The following is a 24574-nucleotide window of genomic DNA, read 5'->3' as shown; positions in this document are numbered from 1 at the left end:
TTTGGGTCATTAAGAGTAGCTGAATTGTTTGAAGGGGTGGGTACCCCTCAGGTTTTAAACAGGGCCTGAACTGAAAACCCAGAATTTTGAGAACTGGGAAAGATTCTCTGGGTGGGTGTCAGGGTTAATTCCTCCTTCTCTATGTTTGTTTATCCATTCAGTCCCTCTTTCTCCTTCCGTCACTTCTTAGCGTATTCTTGTTTTAGACTGATCACACTCTGTCCCATGGACAAGAACCTCTTTCTGCTGCCATGTCCTACTGAGAGGTCTCTTAATAGTGTTAGTAGGCCATACTGAAAAGCCAGAGGTGAGCCCAGAAAGCAGTAGCTGGAGACTTCACATACTGGACTGCAGTACCCATAGGTGCTGGAACTCGGGATGCTAGGAATGCTGCCACACCCCCTGGGTTGAAGTGGTTTCCATCAGATATAGGGTTTATGGTTTTGTTCAATAACTCTCAGCATCCCCACTATACAGATTGTTCCAGGACTCCTGGTAGTATCTGGAGAAAGGTCTGTCAGAAAGGAGAGACAATGAAGTAGCAGTAACTCTGGGTCTGTCCTTTTGGCAGCTTCCCCTTTAAGAAACTGTTAGCATACAGAATTACAAATGAAAATTGAAATCATGATCAATTTCATGTAGAAACTAGAAACAGTGAGAAATCATACAAATGGAGCTAAATCCTGAGGGGGATTGAGGACCTGCAGCTCCCATTGAGGCCAAGAAAGATGGTCCTGATTCTCTTCTCACATACATCAGTGTATATCAGGAGAAATTCACTGAAATCAATGGCATTCACATGGTGTAAGTGACAGGAAAAGGAAGCCCAGCTTTTCACAATATCGCCCCTCACTGATAGTATTAAAGGGCATGAAGCTAGATAGCCAGATTCTCTGCTAGTGAAAATTAGCGAAGCTATATTACATTTGGCCTTAATTTTCTTTCCACTCAGGGCAGAGAGAGAGCTCTGGGAGTGAGGATAAAATGTTTATTGAGACAAGTAAGATACTATCTTTCTGGGTCTCTCTATAAAGACCCAAGTGGGATGTCAGCTGGGAATAATGGGCAAAATCCTCATCTGTTGTAAATCAGGAAAGGTCTGCTATATTCAGCGGCGCTACACTAGTGGAAGATCTGGCCCTATATAGCTAAAAAGGAAATAAAGGAAACTTATCAAATGGAAGTTTTATTTAACTTTTTAAATTGTAATTTTATTTATCTGTTTCTTTTTGTATATGTGCTTAATAAAAGGTTCTTTCTCGCTCTCTCTATATATTTAATGGTGGTGGTTGCAACAGGAGCAAGTGCCAGTGATAACTTGACACAAGACTCCAACCCACACCAGTAGGCCCAAGACCCCTACCCATATCAACACAACAGACTAAGGGTATGTCTACACTGCAGAGTGAAGTCGACTTACTTAAAGTCAACTTTCACCCGCCGATTTTTAGAACTCGTTGGATCGTGTCCACACCACGCTCCTTGCACCGGGCTCATGCATCCACACTCGCCACGATTGTGTCGGCAGTCAAAGCAGTGCATTGTGGGTAGCTATCCCACAGTGTGACTAGCCGCGGTGGCTGTTGGGACGAGATTCATCGTCCCATGATGCAGCACTTCTTCCCCCTCCCTTCTTCCCCCAAACAAACAGGAAACCGATTTTTGCGCCGTTTGTTTATGCCACGTGCTCTCCGTTGCTGTGGAGACGTGGAGCCAGCTCAACTCTGCACTATTATTGTGAGCATCACAAATACATCTCGGCTTATCATGGAGTATTTTCAAAGAAGACCGAGAACCCGAGGCATGGGCAAGCGCAATGCCACCGAGGCTGCCCTGCTACAAGCCATCGAGCGGAACAATTCCCGATCGCTGCAGGCTGTAACACATCATCTGCAGTCAGTGGAGCGCCAGTTCTGGTCCCAGGAAACAAGCACAGACTAGTGGGACCACATCGTTATGCAGCTGTGGGATGATGACCAGTGGCTGCAAAACTTTCGTATGCGAAAGGCCACTTTCCTTGAACTTTGCTCAGAGCTGGCCTCATCCCTGAAGCACGTGACTACTCGCTTGACACAAGCTCTGACGGTGGAGAAGTGAGTGGCCATTGCTCTGTGGAAGCTCGCAACCCCTGACTGTTACCGCTCGGTTGGGAATCACTTCGAAGTCGGTAAATCTACAGTTGGAGCTGCTATGATTCAAATGTGCAAGGCCATTAATAGATTTCTGCTATGAAGGCTAGTGACATTGGGAAACGTGCAGGATATAGTGTATGGGTTTTCTGCGATGGGGTTCCCAAACTGCGGGGGGGCCATTGATGGCACGCACATTCCTATCTTAGCTCCTGCCCACCTCTCTACCGAGTACATAAACCGGAAGGGGTACTTTTCAATGGTTCTGCAGGCCCTTGTAGATCACAGGGGTCATTTTACAGATATCCATGTGGGGTGATCTGGAAAGGTGCTTGACGCGCACATATTTCGGAACTCAGGGCTGTTCTCTGGCACTTTCTTCCCAGATCAAAAAATTAACTTCGGGGGTGTTGAAATGCCAATAGCGATCCTGAGGGATCCCGCTTACCCCTTGCTCCCTTGGCTAATGAAGCCGTACACTGGGCACCTTGACAGTGACAAGGAGTGTTTTAATAACAGGCTAAGCAGTTGCAGAATGGTTGTTGAATGTACGTTTGGGTAGATGGAGAAGTCTCCTCACTAGGCTGGACATAAGTGAAAAGAACATCCCCTCAGTGATATCTGCATGCTGTGTTCTTCATAAAGTGTGTGTGAAGCGAAAGGGGAAAGGTTCCCCCAAGGTTGGGCTGTGAAGGCAGAAAGACTGGCTGCCACTTATGAGCAGCCAGATGCCAGCAATATGCTGAGAGCTAACCGCATAGCGCTTTGCATTAGGAAGGCATTGAAAACCAGGTTCTGCAATGAGACGCAGTAATGATTTCTGTTTCTGTATTTCTGTTATGTGCCTTTGCTTTAAATCCCCCCTACCATGTACATCAGTACCTCCAAATCTCTTCCAAGCAAGATATGATTTAATGAAGAAATGTGTTGAAACGATGCAAACTTTTATTTATGAACATTCAAGTCGGTGGGGGTGGGGGGCTGGTGTTCACTCACAGTCTCAAATGGTAGTCTGGTTGCTTGCAGGCCAGCTGTTAGCGAGGCCGCCGCTGCTTTCTACTCGCCTCCACCGGGGTGGAGTGCACCACATACTGCAGCCTGGCCATTCTCCTCCGAGACCGCTGGGGGGGTGGGAGAGGGGGAGGGCAGCAAAGCCATAGGCTGAGGAGTGTTATGGAGGGGCTGCAGTGGGATGCTGTCCGGCCGCCGCTCCTCCTGAAGTTCCACAAGCCGCCGGAGCATGTCTGCTTGGTCACGCATGATTCAAAGCATCTCCTGCGTGGTACTGCAATCATACTCCTGCATCACTCTTCGACTCTCCCTGTCTATGTCCATGTTCTGGGACAAGGTCATCCGCCATGCTCGGAGCTCTGTCTCTGCGGCCACGGAGGCTTTCATGAGTGCACCAAACATGTCGTCTCTTGGGTTTTTTTTTTCTCTTCCTAATCTGAGATAGTCTTTCCGCAGCAGTTCAAGCGGACTGGGCCAAGGCTGAGGTGTCTACAGAACGAAAAGAAATGCACAATGGTGCCTTTGTTAGGATACCCAGGGAAATGAAAGAAATGCCACAATGTATAAAAAACTCCCCTTGCAGTGCACAAGGGTAAGACAGACCCTCATTCCATTCCGCACATTCCAGAAGGGTCGGCTCGCTGTGCTGTTGCAGAGATGATAAGCTAGGGGCACTTTACTCTGCTTTAGAGAGGATTAAAAAAGCTCATTTCAAATGCCTTGTATGAGAGGGGTGCCTAGGCGCCACGGTTTAATTAAGATGACCATTTCATCACGAGGTGGCCACCGGGGATCTGGGGACAGCGTGGGGGGGTTAATAGTGTTGTCTGAAATCATAGCCAAATAATTAAAGTGACTTTACTGGGGCAATACAATGGGGAATAAACATGCGCCGTCTTCCCTAGGTGACCATGAGTGATATCAGTCTCCTGAGGATAAGGCACGAGGAAAGGGAAGATTTGCTGCATGCAGCGGGGTACCTGCCTGGCCCTTATGCCGCTATGCTGTGTTCTGCCATGATTCCGGCTCCCTTGATTGTGGCATGGCGCGGCAAAGTATCCTACCAGGGAGGAAGGAACAAGTCTGCTCTGCCCCGAAACCTTTTGCAAAGGATAACAGATTACATACAGGAAAGTTTCCTTGAGATATCAACTGATGATTCTCGGAGCATATGTCTGAACATAAATAATCTGTTCCGGGAGTAGCCGCCCAAGACAGTACGCTAAATCCCTAAAATCCCCTTTCCTTCCTCCCACCCACCCTTAAAGAACTTAACTGCTAAAAAAAAAAAAACCCTCACCAGATGTGCTTCATTAGTGCTGTCCTGCGTGCTGCTGGACTGCTCTGGGGTCAGGAATAGGTCCTGACTGTCTGGGAGAAGGGACACCCTGCTCTCCTGCACCCTGCTCTCCTCCTTCTCCTCCTCCTCGTCCATGGAATCCTCATCGTCCCTGGAGTGGGATGGAGCAGAGGTATCAATGCTGCGTGGTGGCACCGTAGTGGGGTCCCCGCTGAGAATGGCATGCAGCTCCTCGTAGAAGCGGCATTTTTTGGGCGAGGAGCCAGAATGGCTGTTAGCTTCCCTGGCCTTTTGATATGCCTGCCGTAGCTCCTTGATCTTCATGCGGCACTGCTGAACGTCCCTGTTGTGTCCCTTCTCCAACATGCCCTGGGATATCTTCCCATAAATGTCCAAATTTCTTTTGATGGCTCTGAGCTGAGCCATAACGGATGAAAGACCGATGAGATCTAAGACCTCTGGCCGACTCCATGCTGGAGCGCGTTTGGGCCTTGGAGAAGCCATGAGGAGTTCAGCTACAAGCTCCCTCCATGCTGGCCAGACAGGAAATGAACATTGAAATTTTCCTGGGCATGACGGGAGGGGCCATTTCTGGTGAGCGTGACCACGTAACAGCAGAGTGCGAATGTCCATAGCAGTCACAACAGGGCATTGTGGGATACCTCCCGGAGGCCATGAACGTCGAATTACGTTATGCTCTGTCTACACTGACGCAAAACCCAACCAATAAAATAGAATTAGGTGCTACGCCACTTGCGGAGGTGGTTTTATTACGTCAACTTTTGCCGCGTGTTAAGTCGATGGGACTGCTGTGACAGTGTAGATGCAGACTTTCAGAGATCGACGTAAGTGACGTTATGTCGACCTCCGTTGCCAGTGTAGACCAGACCTAAGGTTCTATTCCCAAGTCTGGCAGGGGAGTGGGTTTTAATGGTTAGAGCACACAACACTGAGTCAGGAGGCCTGGGTTCTATTCTTGGTTCTACTGCTGATTTGTGGGGTTACTTTGAGTCAGCTCCTTCCCTTCTCTGTCCTTTAGTTTACCCCTTAGTGAAATGGGGACAGTAATATTGACAATCTCCTGGTGGGGCCATAAGAATTATTTGATGTCTGTAAAGTGCTTTGAGCTTAGACAGGAGGTGCAAGAGAAGGGCAAACAATTATTCTTAGAACTGGATCATAATCATTAAGTGTGCATCCAGATCTGAAAATTTTCTGTGTTTCCATGAGTATTTGGATCCATGGCTCCAGTTCTGAACTATTACAGAGATCAGGGGAAGTCATGGAGTTCTGATCCAGATTGGAACATTCCCCAAAGTTGTGTTTGGTTCCAGGGTCTTTGCTGGGTTCCAAGCTAAGTTGTGCATGTTCATTATTTAAAATAATGTTTACTGTTATTAATAACACTATTTTCATTTAGATGAAAAATATAATGGGGAAAATTTCTAGCTGCACTAAGATTTTCAAGCTCCATTGCTCTTTTTCGCTGGGTCTGAATTTTTAGCCTGAACAAAGTTGATCTGGTGCCTTTTACTCTTCATCTCTCCATATCTTGACAGTATCTATCTCTCCACCTCTGACTTTTTATTGCCACTTTTCCTTGCAGGCACATGTCCAACTAAGACTCTGGGAAGAGAATTCATCATCTCCTACACGGACAATTGTGGGAACTCTAGTCAATTTGAAGTGGAAATTACTGGTTTCTCTGGCTCCACTTCAGTATCTGTCTCTGTCTCCAATTACACGTCTGGCAGGCCAAGTTTTGAGAAGAACATTACGGTAAATCAGGGAGAGATGATGCGGGTCAAGCTACCAGAGTCAGTGGGAATTAAGGACAATACCAAGTTCTTCAGTGCGGTCCTAGTCAAGGCTGACAAAGATATCTCAGTAGTGTCTGTCAGCAAAAAACACCAGAGCTTTGAGACCACTGTGCTGTATCCTGTCTCCAGCTTGGGAAATGAATACTACATAGTGATTCCCTCAACAGAACACTTAGATAGTTACCCAGAATTCTTTGTTATGACGATCCAAGATAAATATTATGTGAACATCTCCATGAAAGGCCACCTAAAAGGCTTCTCGTCTGGCGGCAGTGTGCAACGTTTATCTCAGGCTTTCTCTGCCATCCAGTTTGAAGGCATAGCAAATATATCTGGCACCAGGATTAAATCAGACAAGCCAGTGGCTGTCTTAGTCGGCCAGACGTGTTTTTGTAATAACACCAAATGCAATCATGTCTTTGAGCAGCTTCTACCAGCTTGCAGCTGGGGTACAACATACATCATCCCTCCCTTACCCTGGCAAAGAGTAGATAACACAGTCTACATCTCTGCTTCCCAGGACACAATGGTGTTGTATCAACTAGGGGGACAGAAAGAGAACGTTACTCTAACAAGAGGCAGTGTACACCAGCTCCCTGTCAAGCCCTCTGGCCCAGTCTTCATCTCTGCTGATGTGAGCATCCAGGTGATGTACTACAGCAGGGGCGCAGCTATCGATAATTCCTTCCACTCCTTCCTGATGCGTGTTCCGGATGTTGCCAGTTACTGCCTGATGTATTCTATAAATGACCGGCAGGGCTTCAAGAACTATGCCTTGGTTGTGGCCAATACATCAGAGACTGGAGCCATCACCGTAGACGATCAACCTCTGAGGGTCGTGGAGTGGCACCGAGTCAATGGCACTGAGTTCTCTTGGGGCGTGCATGAGCTTGGCATTGCCAACAGCTCTCATGCGGTGAAACATCCCAGCTCTCCATTTGGGCTCCTGAGCGTTGGGGTTTCCGACACAAACAGCTATGGCACTCCCGGTTCCTGTGCAAAGAGTGAGTAGGAGAAGTTTTAAATCTATTTTGACCACAGTTTGTGTCCATGCTGCAAAGCAATCTGTCACAACCAGGGAGGCAACCATAGGCCTGGTGTCAAGTCTGCTGATTTTGATGGGGCTCCATTGAATTACACCAGCTGAAAATTTGGCCCAACATGCCACCCCAGGCCACCAGTAGCCACAGTTATTTAGGCTATGTCTACACTACAGCAGCTACAGCAGCACAGCTATGGCACTGCAGTTGTGCCTCTGTAGCACTGTGGTGTAGACACTTGCTCCAGTGATGGAAAGGGTTTTTCTGTTTCTATAGTTAATCCACCACTCTGAGAGGAGGGTGTTGACACAGGGCTTAGGACACCGTAACTAGGTCTGTCAGGGGTGTGAATTTTTCACACCCCCTGAGGATGTAGCTAGGTCTGCCTAAGTTTTAGGTATAGTCTGGGCCTAAGATTGTGCCTGTGTTGCTAGCTGCACTGAACTAGTTTCAGCCCAGCTCATGCAGCTTGGCAGATGCTCACCAGCTGTTCTGCATTGGTTTAAGAACTTGTACTTTTCCTCCTGCACTTGGTTGTAATGTCCTCTGGGTACCTAAGAGAATTTTTGGGTATGGACATAAATGGCCTGATTCTCAGTTATTCCACTGTGGTGCTTGAGGCAGGGAATAGAAAGTGTAGAGGAGAAGGTAGCTTTAAGCCACTTTTGTGCTCTGTGCATTCCGGGGCTATGTGCAGGGTTGTTGTAATTTACACTTGGCTCCCCATGGCCTCTGAGAACCAGAAAATAGCAGTAGCCTAGTGCATTCTTACCACATCCTTGACCTGCCTGCATATGAAGCCAAGATCATGTAAAGACCCTTATACCAGTTCCACACTAATTGTGGAGGCCCCCTGCACAGGGAACATTCTTAAGGAGCCACTTACACCCACTTTAACTCCCTCTTCCAGGCCGGAGCCTCATAAAAAGCTTTTAGTGTAACTGAGGCCTGGTTGACACCTAAAACTTAGGCTGACCTTGTTCGTTAAGCCAGTCTAAGCCCCCGCAAAGACAGCACTAGGTCAATGGAAGAATTCTTCTCTTGTCCTAGCTGCCACTTCTCAGAGGTGGATTTACTACGGCAATGGAAGAATCCTTCCGTTGCTGTCATCCGTGTCTACACTATGGTGCTACAGCTGCAGTGGTGCCACTTTAGCGTTTTTAGTGTAGAAATACTCTGAGACTCAGACCTGAAGTTTCTTTTAGAAGTACAATAACAGGGTGAGGTAAACTTCTCAAGTGCAGATGTAACATTAGTCATCTTGGTTATCACCAAGAATTAAACCCAGGACCTAGCAACTGCATGAACCACTACAGTTTGAGCTGAGGGACTAGCTCTCATAGCTAGGTGCTGTAGCAGAACCAGACCCTTGGTGGACCAGCCCCTAGAGGACACATACACATTGATCAATGAAGCTTACGTGAGTATTAACCAGGCGATGTGTGGACATAAACCAGGCTTTTAGGGCCGAATGTATTGCCAGCTGGTTACAGACTCAGTTGAAAGTTGTCAGATAGATGAGGCTTAAGGGATCAATGGAGTTAGAGGAAGGAAAGACCTCCTGGGTTTCAGTAGATCATCAACTTTTTATTCTGGTAGGAAGAAAGGATGGTGCTTGTGGCTAAAATACTAGGCTAGTGATCAAGGTTCCATTCCTGGCTCTGTCCGTCCCTGTGTATGTATGGCCTTGGATGTGTCACGCCAAGATTTTCAAAATTGCCTTGTGATTTTGGTTTCCTAACCTGAGAGACCTTAAAGGGGGCTGATTTTCAGAGGGTGAGTGCTCAGCACTTTGTCAAGGCCCTTTTAAGATGTCTTAATTTGGGCACACTAACCGCTAGGCACTTTTGAAAACCTCAGCCCTGCAGATGTTGGCTTGATATAAAAGGTTGATTATCTGCTCCTGTCTTTCTGTTGCTAGATGTTCTTCCCTTTAAATGCAAGGCAGAGACTTCACCGATAAAAGAACTTTTGGAGAAGAGAAAAACTATGCAGGTATGTCTGAAAGGGTTTATTTGGAGGTTTACCAAATCAGGTTTACCACTAACTTCTGTGGGAGCAGAATTAGTCCAATGCTGTGTGCTTTCGAAAATTCTGCCCTAACGTGGTGAGGTGTGTGACACCCCCACTGTACATCGGTTCTGCAGTTAAGGCCAGTCTGAGATACAGGAAGTCAGAGTTCAGTTCCCATCTCTGCCCCAGACTCACTGTGTGACTTTGAGCAATTTGCTCAGTCTCTGTGCATTGGTTCCCCTTTTGTAGGAAGATAATAATCCTTTCCTTTCTCACAGGGGTTTTGTAAGGACAAATTCATTAATGTATGTGAAATGTTTCAATCCTAATTGAAATACCAGTGTGTCTGTGTGCTTCACCACACTTAACCTAACATATCTTTATCTGTAGGCAGTCTAGTGGGACAGCTAGCCAGGCAAAAGTCAAAGCAAGATCACTGTGGGAAGCCATTAACCTTAATTTTGGGTGGCCTTTCTGTGCTTGCAGAACTAACCCATTTCCTGTGAGTGTTTTTCAGGGTAAGTGGAAGTGCAGCAACAGTGAATTTTGCTCCTCCATAAATTCAGCCATCGAGAAGTTGGAGACCACGTGTGCAGAGAATACAAATGTATCATTGAAGGTCAGAGGTGCTGCCCCTGTGTGTGTGTGTGCTCTAAGACCAAATGCCCTGAGCTGTTTAGTTGGTATAGCAGTCTTATTGTTGGGGAAACTGTAGCTGCGCTTCAGAAAAGGGCTGTGTGTGTGGGTGTTTGCATGCCCACACGTGCGTGCTCTTTATCTTAAATGGCAGTAGCTTGGGCTTTAGGAACAGGAGGATCTGGGTTCTATTCCCACTAGTCCTAGGAAGATCCAAGTTGCTTCAGGCAGCACAGAGAAAACCTAAATGCCTGCTGATTTGTTGCAATATTCTTTGGTGCCTACACTGAAGTACCAAGGATGAAGAGTGAATGACAAAGGGTGTTAGCCCTACTCTGTCTTCAGGTTACTATGGAGTCCTGAGTAAGCCTCGGTAGACTCACTCTGTAAAGGGCTCCCTCTTTGAGAATGCTGCAGTCCTTCTGAGTGGGGGCGTCATTGTGAACCCGTATGTTCCTAAGAGGGGTCATTGTTTCCCTGGGAATCTGAAGAATGTGACTCACGAACCTCTGAAATCCTCTCACATTCTCTGGGTGTTTCATTTCCCAATCCCAGGATGTTGCTCTCCAATTTGATAACCTCCGGAATAGCTCCATCCCCAATGTCAGTGGATCTGAGCGCGATAAGGAGATAGCATCAGATGTGACAGTCCTGCTGCAGAGTGTGGAATTGTTTGCCCTGACTGCTGCTTTGAGGTCTCCGGAGATGAAGACACAGAACGTGACAACAGATTTTATGGGTGAGGAAATTGGGAGACTCTGCACATTGGCCTATGGGTGGCTGTGAAATATGGGGTTATACTCCATTCACTACCGATACAGAACACCTCTGCTCATTGCCCCTATATCAGGGTTTATAAGCCAGTCCTGGAGCTTTGCAGCCCTGCCAGTGCCCCAGGGAGCAATGCCAGGCTCCTGTCACCACAGGCAGCTGTGCTGAGTGGGCAGGAGCCTAGGGGGTGACTCTTCCCCCTTTCACTCCCTGCCCCTGAATACCCCTTCTTGCTGCTTCCCCTGCTAAATGAGTGCAGAGGTGATGCAGCAGGGAGAAGCTGCCTTCTGCCTCTTGGAACAGTGACATCTTCATGGGGAACTGGAATGATGCATCATAGAAGGTCAGCCACAGGGGGCTCAGGGAAAATGGAAACACAGAGAAATGGAGGTGGGGATAAAGGAAGATGGGGTGGTCGGACTCGGGGAGGGAGGAGCTCCAAACCTGCCTTAGCATCACAGCAAGAGACTTTGTCATTTCCCTCCCCAGCTATTGAGACACTCCTCATCACAGGGAACTGCAGCCAGGTCAGTCTGAGCGCACAAGACGAGAGAATGGACATTAACTGCACTAACACCACAGAAGGTACCATCCTGGTGGTTCCCAGGCATTCACCCCTTTAACTAGGCACCAAATCCCAGTCCTGTTGCTCCCCTTCCTTTCTCCCCATAGATTCCCCAGGCTAGGTTCCTTGCCTTTGTTATCCTGACTCTACTATGGACCTTGTTGGCTGAGCCAGTGTTTCTCAGGCTTGTGGGCCATGGAGCTCTGCAGAGTCCTTCACTCCTGGTTGTCCTGCAGCATGAAAACCAAGCAACGAGGGGTTGGGATGGGAGATAAGCTTTGATAGGGTCACTCTGCATATGAACTGGTCCAGAGAATGGAAAGTCCAGAGATCCATTGGTCCAGCACATGATGTCCTGGCGATGAGCCCAGCTAGACTCCTGGTTGGACATGCATGACTTCCTATAATGGAACCAGGATAATATTTACTCTTAACTCCAATTTTCAGACTGATGTGACCTACCTGGGCCTGGTTCCTAATTCTTTAGCACCAGGGAAAGCTCCTTGCTGGTCAACCCCTCTGCCTCTCCTAATCAAGAAAAACTATGGTTTCACCTAGGGCTTGTCTACCCAGTTGGATAATGCACGCCAGAAGGGTATGATTTCTAAAGAGCATTAACGTACTGTGCATTGATTGGTCCGTATAGACCCTACTGGTGTGCACTAAAGATCCCTAGTGTGCTTTAACATATGTTAGCACACGTTAGGAATCAGACCCCGAGTGCAGGCTACTCCTCCATGTAGACAGCCCTTAGATGTATCCAACACAGAAGTGCTTCTGTGGAAGAAGAGGGAGGAGACAACATGCTCTAGTGGTTAAAGATCAAAATGGTAACCAGGACTCCTGTGTTCTTTTCCCAGCTCTGCCCTAGACTTGCTGTGACCTTAGGCACCTGGCTTGCTCTTTCTTTGTCTCAATGTCCTTGTCTCTATGATGAGGCATCATTTCTTGTTTTCACAGATTCTGAGGCTATTGCCTTTATTTCTTACTCCACCCTGGACTCTGTCTTTACTAAGAGATTTCTCAACACGAAAGGTCAAATGGCTGATAGGAAGCTGATGAATGTTTGCCTGAATTCCAAGGTGGTGAGTGGAGCTGTCAAAAATAGGACACTCAAGTTCTTCGAACATGTGGACTTCACTCTGCAACATAGACGGGTGCGTATAGCTGCTTTGACTTTGCTTTGTTCCCAGCTCTCCAGGGGATTACTTAAAAGCTGCTTCTCCTGCAGGGCATTTGAGTTCTGCTGCCTTACTGGATTCCCAGTTGATCTGAGAAACAGAAGGCGCTTCTTCAGTGCTGACAGTGGGACTGTTTTGGTGGAGGACGTTACATAGGGTCAATCCAGGCCTGGCTGGGTTATAATTCATCACATAAAATGGTCAGGAGTAACAATTCTGCCTAGCTTGCCGCATAGAGCAGGAATAATTGGAAGGCAACCCCCCATAGATAGCAGAGTTCAGGAAAACAGCATGAGATGGTGCTTTCTTTGATAAAGTAACGAGCTTGCTAAAGGGCGTGGCTGTGGGTATTTGTGGGCGGGTGTGTGACTGCCTTCTAATGGCTAAAATCAGAACTGCACAATTGTGTGTCACAGACCCTCCAGGACTTGGAGTTAAGGGAATTACCACGTTAGCGACGGGGTCAGAGACTTGTGCTATGGAGCTGGAGGAGCTCAGTTGTATTTCCATTGCCAGTGTGAAGTCCCAGTGGCTATGATGTGCTGCACAGTGAGAGTCTGGAAGCCCTTGGTGACTTCAGGTTTATTACTGTATATCAGAGATGTGTGCTAAAAGAAATGGTATTCTCTCAGGGATCCAGTGAGGAGGATGATGGTGGTGTTTTGTTTCCAGGAAAAGAAAGAGGAGGAAGAGGTTTTCTGCGTTCACTGGAAATCCATTGATGAGAAAGGCACTTGGTGTCAGGACGGCTGCTTTGTTTTCCGAACAACCTTCAATCATACCATCTGCCGCTGTTACCATCTCTCCAGCTTCGCCGTCCTCATGGGTATCTCTGTAGAGAAGGTATCTCACTGTCAGGCTCAGATCAAAGGGCTGGACTCTGAGCTCCTTACTCAGGCAAAATCAGTGGGAATCACCTGTGGCCATACAGGATGGGTCAGTGCCGAGGGGCCTGGGCTGGGGTTACTGGTGATTCTCCCTCTGCTGTGTTACAGGACAGTGGCCCACTGAACATCATCACCTATGTGGGGTTGACCCTCTCTCTGCTGTGCCTCTTCCTTGCCATCCTCACCTTCCTCCTGTGCCGCTCCATCCGCAACGTCAGCACCTCCATCCACCTGCAGCTCTGCCTCTGCCTCTTCCTGGCCGACCTGCTCTTCCTCTTTGGGGTGACCCGCACCAGCCATAAGGTCTATTATCCACTTGGTTAAAATTAAGCTGTGTCCAAATCCTCTGTCAGCGGTTCTAAGGCTCCCCTCACCTTAGCACCTTTTTATACCCTCAGCTGGACGGTAACATTTATTCTATGCTCTTTAGTACCTCAGAAAAGGAGCAAAAATAATTATTTATTCCCCTCCAAAAGAAATCTCCATGGGTGAACCTAGTCCTTCCCTTTTCCTTTTGGGTCCATCCTTCATCAGTCAGACAAAAGAACAGATTTCCAGAGTCACAGTCCCTGGCCTGTGCTCTCTGCCCCCACAGTGATGGGTAGTGACAGGACACCTATACCCTGAAGCAGATACAGAGAGGAAAACCTATGCCCTACAGGTCTGTCCCTGTTATGAGGACAGGGAGCTTGTTTATATCTGTGCTCCCTTTCCCAGGATTCCTCAGAGTGTCCAATGGCTTCCACGGTTCATTTGGGATTACAACCCCCAGAATCCATCTTTTCTGAGTGGAGATCAGGACAGGAGCTTTCAATAATTCAAAGTCCAGCCCTGCCTGCTTGCCCTTAGACAAGCCCCCCATAGACTGAAGAACATATTGTCTGTGAGAGAGCTCTGTAACTGGAGAGCTGTGTTAGCAAATCCCTATGTGATCCTCATGAAAGTCCCCCCCACACCTCCAAATTCAGCATTTCCCTTCCCAGAAGCAGTGTCCCAGAGCTCTCTCTCTCGTCCTGTCCCTAGGTGGTGTGTTCTGTCATTGCTGGCTTCCTGCATTACCTCTTCCTGGCCTGCTTCACCTGGATGTTCCTGGAGGGGCTGCATCTCTTCCTCACTGTCAGGAACCTGAAGGTCGTGAATTACACCAGCGCCGGCAGGTTCAAGAAGAGATACATGTGCCCATTCGGCTACGGATTGCCCGCCCTGATAGTGGCTATTTCTGCAGCACTGAATCCTGAAGGTTATGGACATGAAGATTTGTAAGTGCCAAGTCCATCCCAAAGGGCATTTAGGATGTGATTTCCGTGCCGTTGCACTGGTTTATGGCAAGTCTGACTTTGACCAAGGTTTTTCACTAATAATGCCACCTGCAATTTGACTGTTCAAGCTGGGACCTTCCTCCCTCACCAGTAATACTGAGTCCTCAAGGAGTGTAGTTAAAGTGCACACCAGTAACATGTTACCCGTGGCTCAGAGTTACTAGGAGTGATGAGGATGGAGGCACAAGCCAGCTTAACATGAGATTTGTGGCTGTTTTTGTGGTAATGGTGGGCAGGGAAACTTCCTCAATACTTTGTACAAAGTCCTGAAGATCCCCCTTAGATCCACCAGACCCCTCTGTCCACCCTGTCATCCAAAGTCCTGAACTTCCCTGCAATGGGATGCATCATTTGAGAGCACTATGGGACATAACTGTCCAAACCCTACTCCTGTTTCTCTCTCTCTCCCCATATAGACACCTATTCCATGCCAGTCACCATAGTAACCGAGTGCTAGAGTATTTACACTGGTGTAAATCTGGGGTAAATCTATATAGTCCCTCTGAAATCAGAATCTCCAGAACTTTTGAGCAGTTCCCTCTGAGTCTATTTTTACTCTGCAGAAGCTACTTCTTTACCCCAGTAGCCAAAAATAGTAAGAATTCATGTTAATGTCTGAAATAATATGGTTCTTCTCCCTCCCTCCCTTTAGCTGCTGGCTCAAAGTGGAGACAGACTTTATCTGGAGCTTCCTGGGACCAGTCTGTGTCATAATCCTGGTGGGTATGTCACACAACCACAGAGCTCAATTCTTCTCACACCTCTATAACCCTGTGGACTCCAGTGGAGCCAAGAGAAGAATATCTCCCACAGAATTTAAGATGAAAGAGTCTTATTAGATTCCACCTCATCCATCCCGCTTTGGCCAGTGCAGGATTTTTCCCTACCCCAGTAGTCTACATTATATGGAGGCAGTCAGGAATAATGGGTAGGGCATGGGGTTATGAGTCAGGAGAGCTGGGTTCTATTCCAGGAGCTGGGTTTGCGGGCCGTATGTTTGACACCCCTGATCTAGAAGCTTTGGGACAAATCTTGGTTTTAGTCACATGGCTGTAAATCTGGAATAACTGTAAACCCTATTGGAGTCAGTGGAGTCATTCCAGATTCAGTTAAGAGCAGAATGTGGCCAGTTGGCTCTATGATCCCATCTGATACATTGCAGCCCTGCCTGTGCCAACAGTTCCCTGCATGGCATGGGACCAAGATCTGTCAGGGAATGGTATATGACCCACCTTGATGAGCAGTCATTGGTCTGCAGCAGTCTAGTGATCCCATAGGATTGTTCCGTGCCTCACCCAGGGTGACTGGCCCTGGTTAGCATGTTTTACAAGGGATATTTCATGTTGTTTCCACAGATAAATTTAACATTTTTTATTGTAACCCTCTGGATCCTGAGAAGCAAACTCTCCTCCCTTAATGAAGGCGTATCCACTCTCAAAGACACCAGGTAGGATAGCACTAAATCAGCTAGAAGGGCTCCGTGAGCCTCATGTATGGGAATTCCTATGGGATTCCTCACAGATTCCTGCTGCCATACAGCTGAGCACATGGCACTGCAGGGTTTCCAGGTTATCCTGGAGACCTTCCGCCTGAACAGAGAATAAAAGTCTCACTCCCCAAGGAGCTGGCAAACCCTAACTCACACCAGCAGTTCCTTACTCACGAGTCCTAAAGTTGTCAATGGGCCATCTGCCAGAATAAGGACAATTTGCATGAATATGGGTGTGCTATATCGGCCCTTAAATTAGACACAGCACAGCCAGGGCGGCAAAGGAAGGGTTGGGTTAGGAGAGAGGGGGAGGTTCATACGGCAGTAAAGGATCATGGGACATACTTAGCTTCATGTACATCACGTTGATCCCTGGATAGATGTTGAGATGACAGTTGCAATACAAGCGTCTGATCCACACTTTGCTGAAGTCAAGGGAAGTAATAGCACGGAAGACACTGACAGATCGGTGAGGCTCTTGCAGTCAGTCCTGCTGCACGTTCAGATTGTGGCGTGCAAATTGCCTTTAAAGCAGCTCATTATGAAATCACTTTGTTAGGGATGAACGAGATCAGGGCTTCCAACTGGGAATGCTGGATGGAGACATGGGGGGAAAGGATTCAGGAACCAGATCAGAATGTTGAGGTTTCAGAAAGTCATGGTGTCTATAGTCATGCCTGTGCTGTGTTAGGAGAAATGGCAAGTCTATGCTGATATTCAGACCTGGGGTCCATGGCCCAATGGATGGCCGTTTGCTACTTGTGGAGAAAACTTGTCCCTTTACCCTGGGGCTGTAGAGGTAAAGCGCCATCCTTTGTGGAGGAAGGCAAGTGTGGCTTCCTGTTACTCTGTAGTGACCCATCTGTCAATTTATGGAACAAGAGTGGGTGGGTGAGGTTCTGTGGCCTGCGTTATGCAGGAGGTCAGACTAGGTGATCATATTGGTCCCTTCTGACCTTAGAGTCTATGAGAATGTAGATGGGTTCCTAAGGGTCCAATATCCTGTTCCCACTTGATTGTCACATTGCCAGGCCCTTCTGTGAAGGGACTAAAAACAAAACAATAATGGCAGGTTGAACCATTTGCTTTGGAAGAGTCTCCTGTGGAAGGGGAAGTTGTGGGAGGGGTTAGGCACAATATTATATTTAGGATTCATAGGCATAAGTTGCCATTGTGTTCGCCTTGACAGGAACCCTAAGCCACAGTAAAGCGGATGGCAGCTTTTCCGCCCCATCCTGCCCAGAGCCCCTGACTCAGTCACTCTCCACAGGGTCATTATAACAGTATCTCTCCATCTGCCTTTATCCAGACTACTGACTTTTAAAGCTGTTGCCCAGCTCTTCATTCTGGGCTGCACATGGAGTCTTGGTCTCTTCCGAGTCGGCTCAGCAAAATTTGTCTTTGCGTATTTATTCACCATTGTCAACAGCCTGCAGGGAGCCTTCATCTTCCTGGTGCACTGTCTCCTCAATCGTCAGGTAATACCCATGACCTGCCATCAGCCACTGAGTGACTTATCGGGCCTAGCAGTGGCCTTGTCTGATGGTGTTAGTTACATGATGCAGTGACCATGTCCCTTATTCTCCAGGTGAGAGAGGAGTACAGGAGATGGATTAAAAGATGGAAACCCAGCCCCACAACTCAAACTTCTGGTCTGTCCACGTCCACTAACCCTTTCAGCACCAGGATGGTAGGAGATCCTTGTGACAGTGTCCCCCGAGGTGCAGCCTGGGACTGCAGTGCTGCTGAGCCTCCTGGTCTCCCTCTCACACCATCAAGCTGAAACCTCTGTCAGGTATAGCACTTACACAGACATTCACAGGCAGGGAAACACCGAGCGGAGTTACATGAATGCTTTCCTTAGTCATTCATGAACCAACAATAGAGAGAAGCCCCAGCTAGTCCCCCCAGCTCCCCAGCACTGGACCCCAGAATGGTACCATCTTGCACTGCTCAGAAACTTGGCCAGTGTAAGTTCGGTAGTTCACCATTTCATTAAAGAAAAGTGACACACACAAGCTTTTGTTAACTGAGCTGAGATTTCCCAAACACATCAATCAAGACACACTGTTTTAAGATAAAATATAAAACAGATTTATTAACTACAGAAAGAGAGATTTTAAGTGACTATAAGTGGTAGGCATAAATGATCAGAGTTGCTTACTTAAGAAACAAAAGTAAAATTGCAGTCTAATTTCAACAAAGTGAAGAGAATTTAAATCAAGCAATGTCTCACCATGGCAGATGGTACAAGCAGTTCCTCAATACACAGGCTGGGACTCTCATCAGTCTGGGACCACCCTTCTCCTGTTCAAAGTCTTCTCTTCCAGACATTCCTTCAGGTGTTGAGTTGTGGGCGGAGAGAGGCCAAGTGATAATGTCAGTTCCCCTTTTATAGCTTTTCCAGCTTCCTGGAAAGATCTCTGGTTATGAGATGAGGGGCTGCCCCCATTGGTCAAGCAACATCCATTGCCTATGTGCTTTCTTTGTGAAGTCTTTATGGTATACTGTTTCTGGGATAAGTGGATTCTTTCCTTGATGGGTGCTGGTGAACCATTAACGCTGTCTAGCTACTCCACTGTTATACCTGAAAGACTGGTTGTGGGCATTTCTAACCGCACAATATTTTTAAGTAGCACACACAGAGCAAAACTTCCTAACTTCATGTACAATTCAACAGGATATTAATGCTTAACAGATCAAGACATTTAAAAGGATAACTCATAAGATATACTTTGTGCAAACCATATTATAGTTATGTGACAGTGGTGAATATGGGGGTTTCAGGGTGCTGTTTTAAGGCACAGAGTCTCATAATCCTCTGTTCTGTTCCAACACTAGCATCAAAAGAGTTGCATCTCTCTGGGTCTGTTATAGCTCCTGGGGTGCCTTGTCCCCTCAGTAACACGTTTGTTTTAATCCATCTGAGAATGGCAGTGGGAGTCTGAGTGCTATTCAATTGCATCCAAATCCAGGGGGAATCCCAGGTGTCCTAGACCCCAGCACAGAACACCTCTTTTCTTGCACCTCCACATTCCTTTCCCTTTGCTTCTTTGCAAGCTTCATGCATCACTCACCGTGGAATGGGCTGGGCAACTGTTGGCTTTTGTGATACAAGAACCTGAATTTATCAGAATGGGGAGGTTTGCAAACCAAAACCTGGGTGGAAATCTTGTCTGTGCAGATGAGCCATTTCCAATGCAGAGTTAGCATTGAATGGAGTTTCCTCTGGCTACATTATCTCAGATCCAGAAGCTTTGTCTATCATGTCCCAGAGAGAATCTGCATGTTTAAAGAGGAGCTTTTGAACCTGGCTTCATTTTTCTTGTCTTTTTTTGCTTTCCTTTCCAGGAATAAAAGAATGGAGGAAAAAGTGGAGACTTATCTCTGAAAAAACTCCCAGCTCCAGTCCTAGCCAGACACCACCATTTCTGGAAGTGGACATTTTTGGTTTATTTAGAAGAGCCTCTATTAACTGCTATTTTATGGCTTATCTGTGCATGGATGGAGGAAGGGAGCGGGTTTTATCTAACACTTGTTTAGTTATTTTCCTGCATATGTCACTTCAGTGGAGGCTGGCTGTATTTTGCAGACTCGGCACTATTTTTGAATGAGGACCCACTCCTGCTCCCACTGAAGTTGACTGGAGTTTTCCCATGGGATTGGAGTTCAATTTGGGTGGGTGAGTGGGGGAGAGCCCTCTGTGACATTCCCTTGGTGCAATCTGAACTGGTGAATTGCTGTGTCACCCCAATGCCCCACTCCTGGAGCCCGTCTTACTGTGTTCTGCTGTGAAAACCCCGCTCCTTGGCTGTTCATACACAACCTCCAGCATGTAAACTGCTCCCAACTAAGTGAGAGTGCTTTTAGCCAGCCACTCTTTGAATGAGTGACCCCATACACAATAGAATGACCCTATACATACCCCCCATCTCAGATGCAACCCTAGGAACCTCTGTTTTACAATGTTCAATTATGCCCACTGAACACTGTAAGCTCATATAAATTCATCAATTTAACAAAGAAAATTATATGCATTAGCCTTTACGGCCAATCAGCTTTCAGTAATTTACATACCAGTCACATGTACTGCATGTGACTGGGAGGGGTCACATGTACTTCCTGTCTGCGGGTTCCATACATGTCAGTGGGCTACAATGTATTTGTATGGGTTCTGCTGAGTCATTCCCCACAGGAAGTAGTTGATTGCATCATCCCAATGCGAGTCTATGGAAGCAATGCATTCCTATGGGACCCGCCTTCCCAACCGCCATCACCTAATTCTCCACTACTAATTCTTACTTAAATAACACTTCTATTTGAAAACTGATTATTACTTTAAACATCACAGAATGTTCTGATATTGACACCGCTCTTTAATCATTCAAACGACCAAACTACCATTCTCCGAATTTTGAACCCCTTCCGAGGCTTTTCTGTAAGCCTCCATTTCAACGTTCGATTTGATACTCACGATCTTCCTCTGCAACACTTCAAACCTAACGCGCTGCATTAGGTAGAACAAACAAATAAACACATTTATTAACTACCGAAGGATTTTAAATGATTAGAAGTCAAAGCATAACAAGTCAGATTTGGTCAAGAGAAACAAAAACGAAATGCATTCTAAACGAAAGTTAACAGTTTCTGCAACCTTACAGATTCTCACCGCAGGCTGGCTGATTTCCCTTCAGCCAGGCTTTCCCCTTTGGTTAGCACTTCAGTTGTTTGGTGGCGTTTGTAGATGGAGATGGAAGAGAGAGAGCATGGCAAATGTCTCCCCTTTTTATAATGCTTCTTCTCCTCTCTGAGACTTTGCCTCCCTCAGGGTCAGATGACAGTGTCCTTATATGGACTCATCCATGTCCTGAGTCAGTGAGCGTTGCTTCATTATGGTTCCAAGCTGGCCAAGGGAAGGGAAGTGACTCACTGGAGAGTCCAATTGATCCTCTATTGATACCCAACCTAGTCCTTTGTTCCTGGAAGGCTGAACTGGGTTTGTCCTATACGTGATGAGTCTTAGGTCTTGATGAGGTGCGAACTGCCCCTCCTGGTGAGTTTTGCCTGGATATGTTTCAAGCCATGAGGACACATCACATCTTTGGGAACATTACATAGTGAAGCCTCATAACTATACACATGACATTATAGCAAACGTTTTACTATAACAATAATGATCATTACATAATGAGTATTCCAAAGACATCTAGCGTGACATACTTTGCATTAGACAATACACCATTACACTGTAAGGGTGACCATTTGGGTGCAGGGCGTCACACCCTCCACTTTATCTCAGTGAAACAATCACCTCTCTAACAATCTTTATCATGTTTTATTATTTAGTCATTCATTATTATATCATTTATTATCGGCTTCACTATGCCAGTGGGGTAGGTGCTTCAGCTGCCATTCTCCATCACAACTATCTACAAAATCTGGAGGGGGGAAGCAGGATTGAACCAAATCCTCTCCTCTGATGCAAATCCACAACCCAACTGAATTCAGCATCCACCTTAAAGTTTTTAGCTGGTTGTCTCTCCCAGATTTAAAGGGCCAGTTACCAGGCCAGAAAGCAGTTATTTCTTAGGTAAGCACACTGTAAGGAAAAGGCGATTTCCAGAACTCTTGCATGCTACATGTGTGGGCTTGTTATGCTGTTTCACTGTAAGGTGTAAATAATAAAACAACCTGCTTATGAACTTTGGTTGCCTCTTTGGTTTGAGGTTTTACGATCATGTTCTGCCTGTCCTGGAGACCTCTGGCAGTCTAAAGGGGCTTTCAAGTGGGCAGAAATGGCTTGTGATTAGCCCTGCTGTGCAGACATCCTTCCTGGCCATTGCGGAGCTGGCATAAAAACTCTATGTTAGCCCTGCTCCCAGCACCTGGCATGGGGGTTGTGACTGATGGGGTGAAGGTGAGGCTGAGGATGTGGCTGAAGCACACTGCTTCATGGCTATTGTTTGCTTCCCAAGGCCCAGAAGGATTCTTGAACATGCACTAGTTTACACCAGCCGAGGGCCTGGCCTGTAATAGATTTTCATCGCCAGCCCTGTCACTGCACCACTACATTCTCTCGTCTTTCAAATAAAATTTGTTTTCAAAACATGCTTTTTCCACAGCACTGTGAAATTTGCCGATGCCATCTTTCCATGAGAAATTTCTCCAAGCTCATTGCAATGATCGTGTGAGCCCACTTCTGTTGGCTAGTATTTATTTATGTTTCCTTGGCAGCTAGAGCCCCGCTGTGCGTGGTGCTGTACATACACATAGTATGAGACAGTCCCTGGCTCAAAGAGTTTACAATCTATGTAGACAAGATGGACACAAGATAGGAGAACAGAAGGATTATTATCCCTTTTATACAGATGGGGAAGAAAGGATCAGGTGACTTGGCCAAAGTCACACAGGGAGCCTGTAACGAAACCAGAACTGAATTCAGTTCTGCTGCGTCTTAATCCAACGTTTTAACCAAAAAAACTGTTCTTTCTCCGTATCTCTCCTATGTCTTCAGCTGCACAGCACCATCCAAATATTCATAGAATTATAGAAGATTAGGGTTGGAAGGGACCTGAGGAGGTATCTAGTCCAATCCCCTCATCTAGTCCAACCCCCATATTCAACTGGTGAAAAGCAATTCCAAAGAGATGTTCCCTGATGATCTCTGCAGATTAAGTTGTGTGGTGGGGTATAATGCAGTGCAGAGGTCTTGCTCACTTTGGATGAGCAGTAGAAAAAGTGAGTGTGGACTTCCAAAAAGGAGGTGTGCTCAGGGCCAGATCTCTTTTCTAAAATTAGATTTAACTTGCATCTTTTTCACTCTGCACGTTGGACCTTGGCGGCTATCAGGTCTGGGCTGAGGTACAGCTGCACAATGTAGGACTCAGCTGTCAGCTTGAGATCCAGGGTGGTCATGTGGTTAAGACAGTGGTCTGGGATGGCAGATATGGAGGCTGTTCTTGGCTGCGCCACAGAGGCCCCATAGGTGGATGGGTATGCAGTGCGTAACATTAAAATATACAAGACACCCCGTGTATTCTGGGTGTGGAGAGTGGGCCTTAAGACTAAACAAGGCTCCGAGCCAATCCGTGTGAAGGGCAAAAGGTTCCCAATTGCAAAAGTGCTCCTGGCTTCTCCCCATGGTGGATCCAGGTTCTGCCTTCTCACCGGACGCCCTCATCACATTCAAACTTAATGGTTTCATGGATTTCCTCGAAACTCAGGATCTGTACATCCTGCTTTAACTGACCGCTGGATAAAAGTGTCCTTCTGCCCTCCAAAATCGTTTCCCTTTTTACATGACTAATATGTCTGACATATTATTAGCTGGTGATGGTGAATGTGCTACACCTGTAGCTGCTACTAACACTCCATGGAATTGTTTGTTCGCTCACATGCATCTGCTGTCAGAAATGTGGACTGGTCCAGCTACGGGTGGGGTTCTAACGGTGCATCATGCTTAGGAAAGACAGACCCTCTCCCTTCCCCTGCTCCCACCTTACACAGATAAAACAACAAGCAGCAGCTATTGGCTGTTTGCAATAAAGCAGCAACTTCATCGTCCATGCGAAGGCTGCAGTGTCTGATGTTGGGCTGCAGCAGGGAGGTGTGAGACACAAGAGGCTGTGCTTTCCCTCCATGTTCTTCCTTCTTGGAAAGAGAAGGAGAAAAATGATGAAAGGTTCGTAAGCACCTGTGAGTGTCATGTACGAATTGGTGGCAAAAACCAAAGTTCCGGGATTCTTACTCAATAAGGGTAAAGGAGGCAAAGGATATCCCTGCAGTGCTGACCGCTCATTGGGGATGGTCCATCTGCACAGACAAGGTTTCAGTACCAGGAAACAATCCTGATCCAATATGTGCAGATCTTTACATTGCAAAAGCCAATGCTCACCCAGCCCACAAACAGTGGCCACCAGAGTTGTCAGTGGAGCGAAGTGAAGGGAATGTGGAGGTGCTAGGAAAGGAGCATTTGGTGCTGGTGCCTAAGACATGTAGGATACCCCTCAATCAGGATGTGACTAACTAACACTCTCAATGACATTCCCAACTGACTTAAAACAAATCTTGGGTCACTTGGGGGGCAAAGCCCTTTACAGCAATAATGAGACCCAGCTAGAGACAACTGTTTCACAGGCTGGTATTGGAACAGAGCTGAGGACCTCTTACTGTCTTGGTGCTGGTGGGGGCGACAGTAAACATGGATAGATTGGCTGTTTGAGATTTTGTGCTGGATGTTCGAAATCCCTTGAGCCATCTCCTGTATTCCTCTCTCACCCGGAGACTCAGGGGCACAGTCACTGCATCATAAGAAGATCAGACATAGCCACCACTAGGTCAGTGAAGGCACTGGGTGGGTGATGAAGGGCCATAGGCATGTTAAATGGGTTAAGAACTGGCTAGCTGACAGATT

At 46.9% G+C, this 24574-nt stretch overlaps 1 protein-coding gene across 1 annotated transcript; it reads left to right on the top strand.

Annotated features, from left to right (window-relative positions):
* The first annotated feature begins 10510 nt into the window (after nucleotides 1–10510).
* On the top strand, nucleotides 10511–21830 carry LOC137147936 (adhesion G protein-coupled receptor E3-like). Its single transcript, XM_067540357.1, has 11 exons — nucleotides 10511–10688; nucleotides 11210–11305; nucleotides 12246–12442; nucleotides 13139–13309; nucleotides 13462–13656; nucleotides 14377–14612; nucleotides 15325–15391; nucleotides 16028–16119; nucleotides 17471–17639; nucleotides 17750–17956; nucleotides 19513–21830. Exons 1-10 carry the CDS (start codon nucleotides 10655–10657, stop codon nucleotides 17942–17944), a joined length of 1452 nt encoding a protein of 483 aa, XP_067396458.1. The 5' UTR covers nucleotides 10511–10654; the 3' UTR covers nucleotides 17945–17956; nucleotides 19513–21830.
* The last annotated feature ends 2744 nt before the right edge of the window (nucleotides 21831–24574 follow it).

This window comes from Emydura macquarii, unplaced genomic scaffold (assembly GCF_026122565.2).
Source record: "Emydura macquarii macquarii isolate MOO-44397 ecotype Brisbane River unplaced genomic scaffold, CSIRO-AGI_Emac_v2 contig_581, whole genome shotgun sequence".
NCBI classification, from domain to species: domain Eukaryota; kingdom Metazoa; phylum Chordata; order Testudines; family Chelidae; genus Emydura; species Emydura macquarii.
The sequence above is the reverse complement of the archived record's forward strand: the minus strand, read 5'-3'. Positions and strand labels throughout refer to the sequence as shown.

Bases quoted from the DNA above. Each gene is read 5' to 3' on its own strand.
- LOC137147936 (XM_067540357.1), top strand. From the start codon at position 10,655: ATGAAGACACAGAACGTGACAACAGATTTTATGG. The intron at 13,657-14,376 runs GTCTATTATCCA...TCCTGTCCCTAG, and splicing joins TGACCCGCACCAGCCATAAG to GTGGTGTGTTCTGTCATTGC. The intron at 15,392-16,027 runs GTGGGTATGTCA...TTGTTTCCACAG, and splicing joins CAGTCTGTGTCATAATCCTG to ATAAATTTAACATTTTTTAT.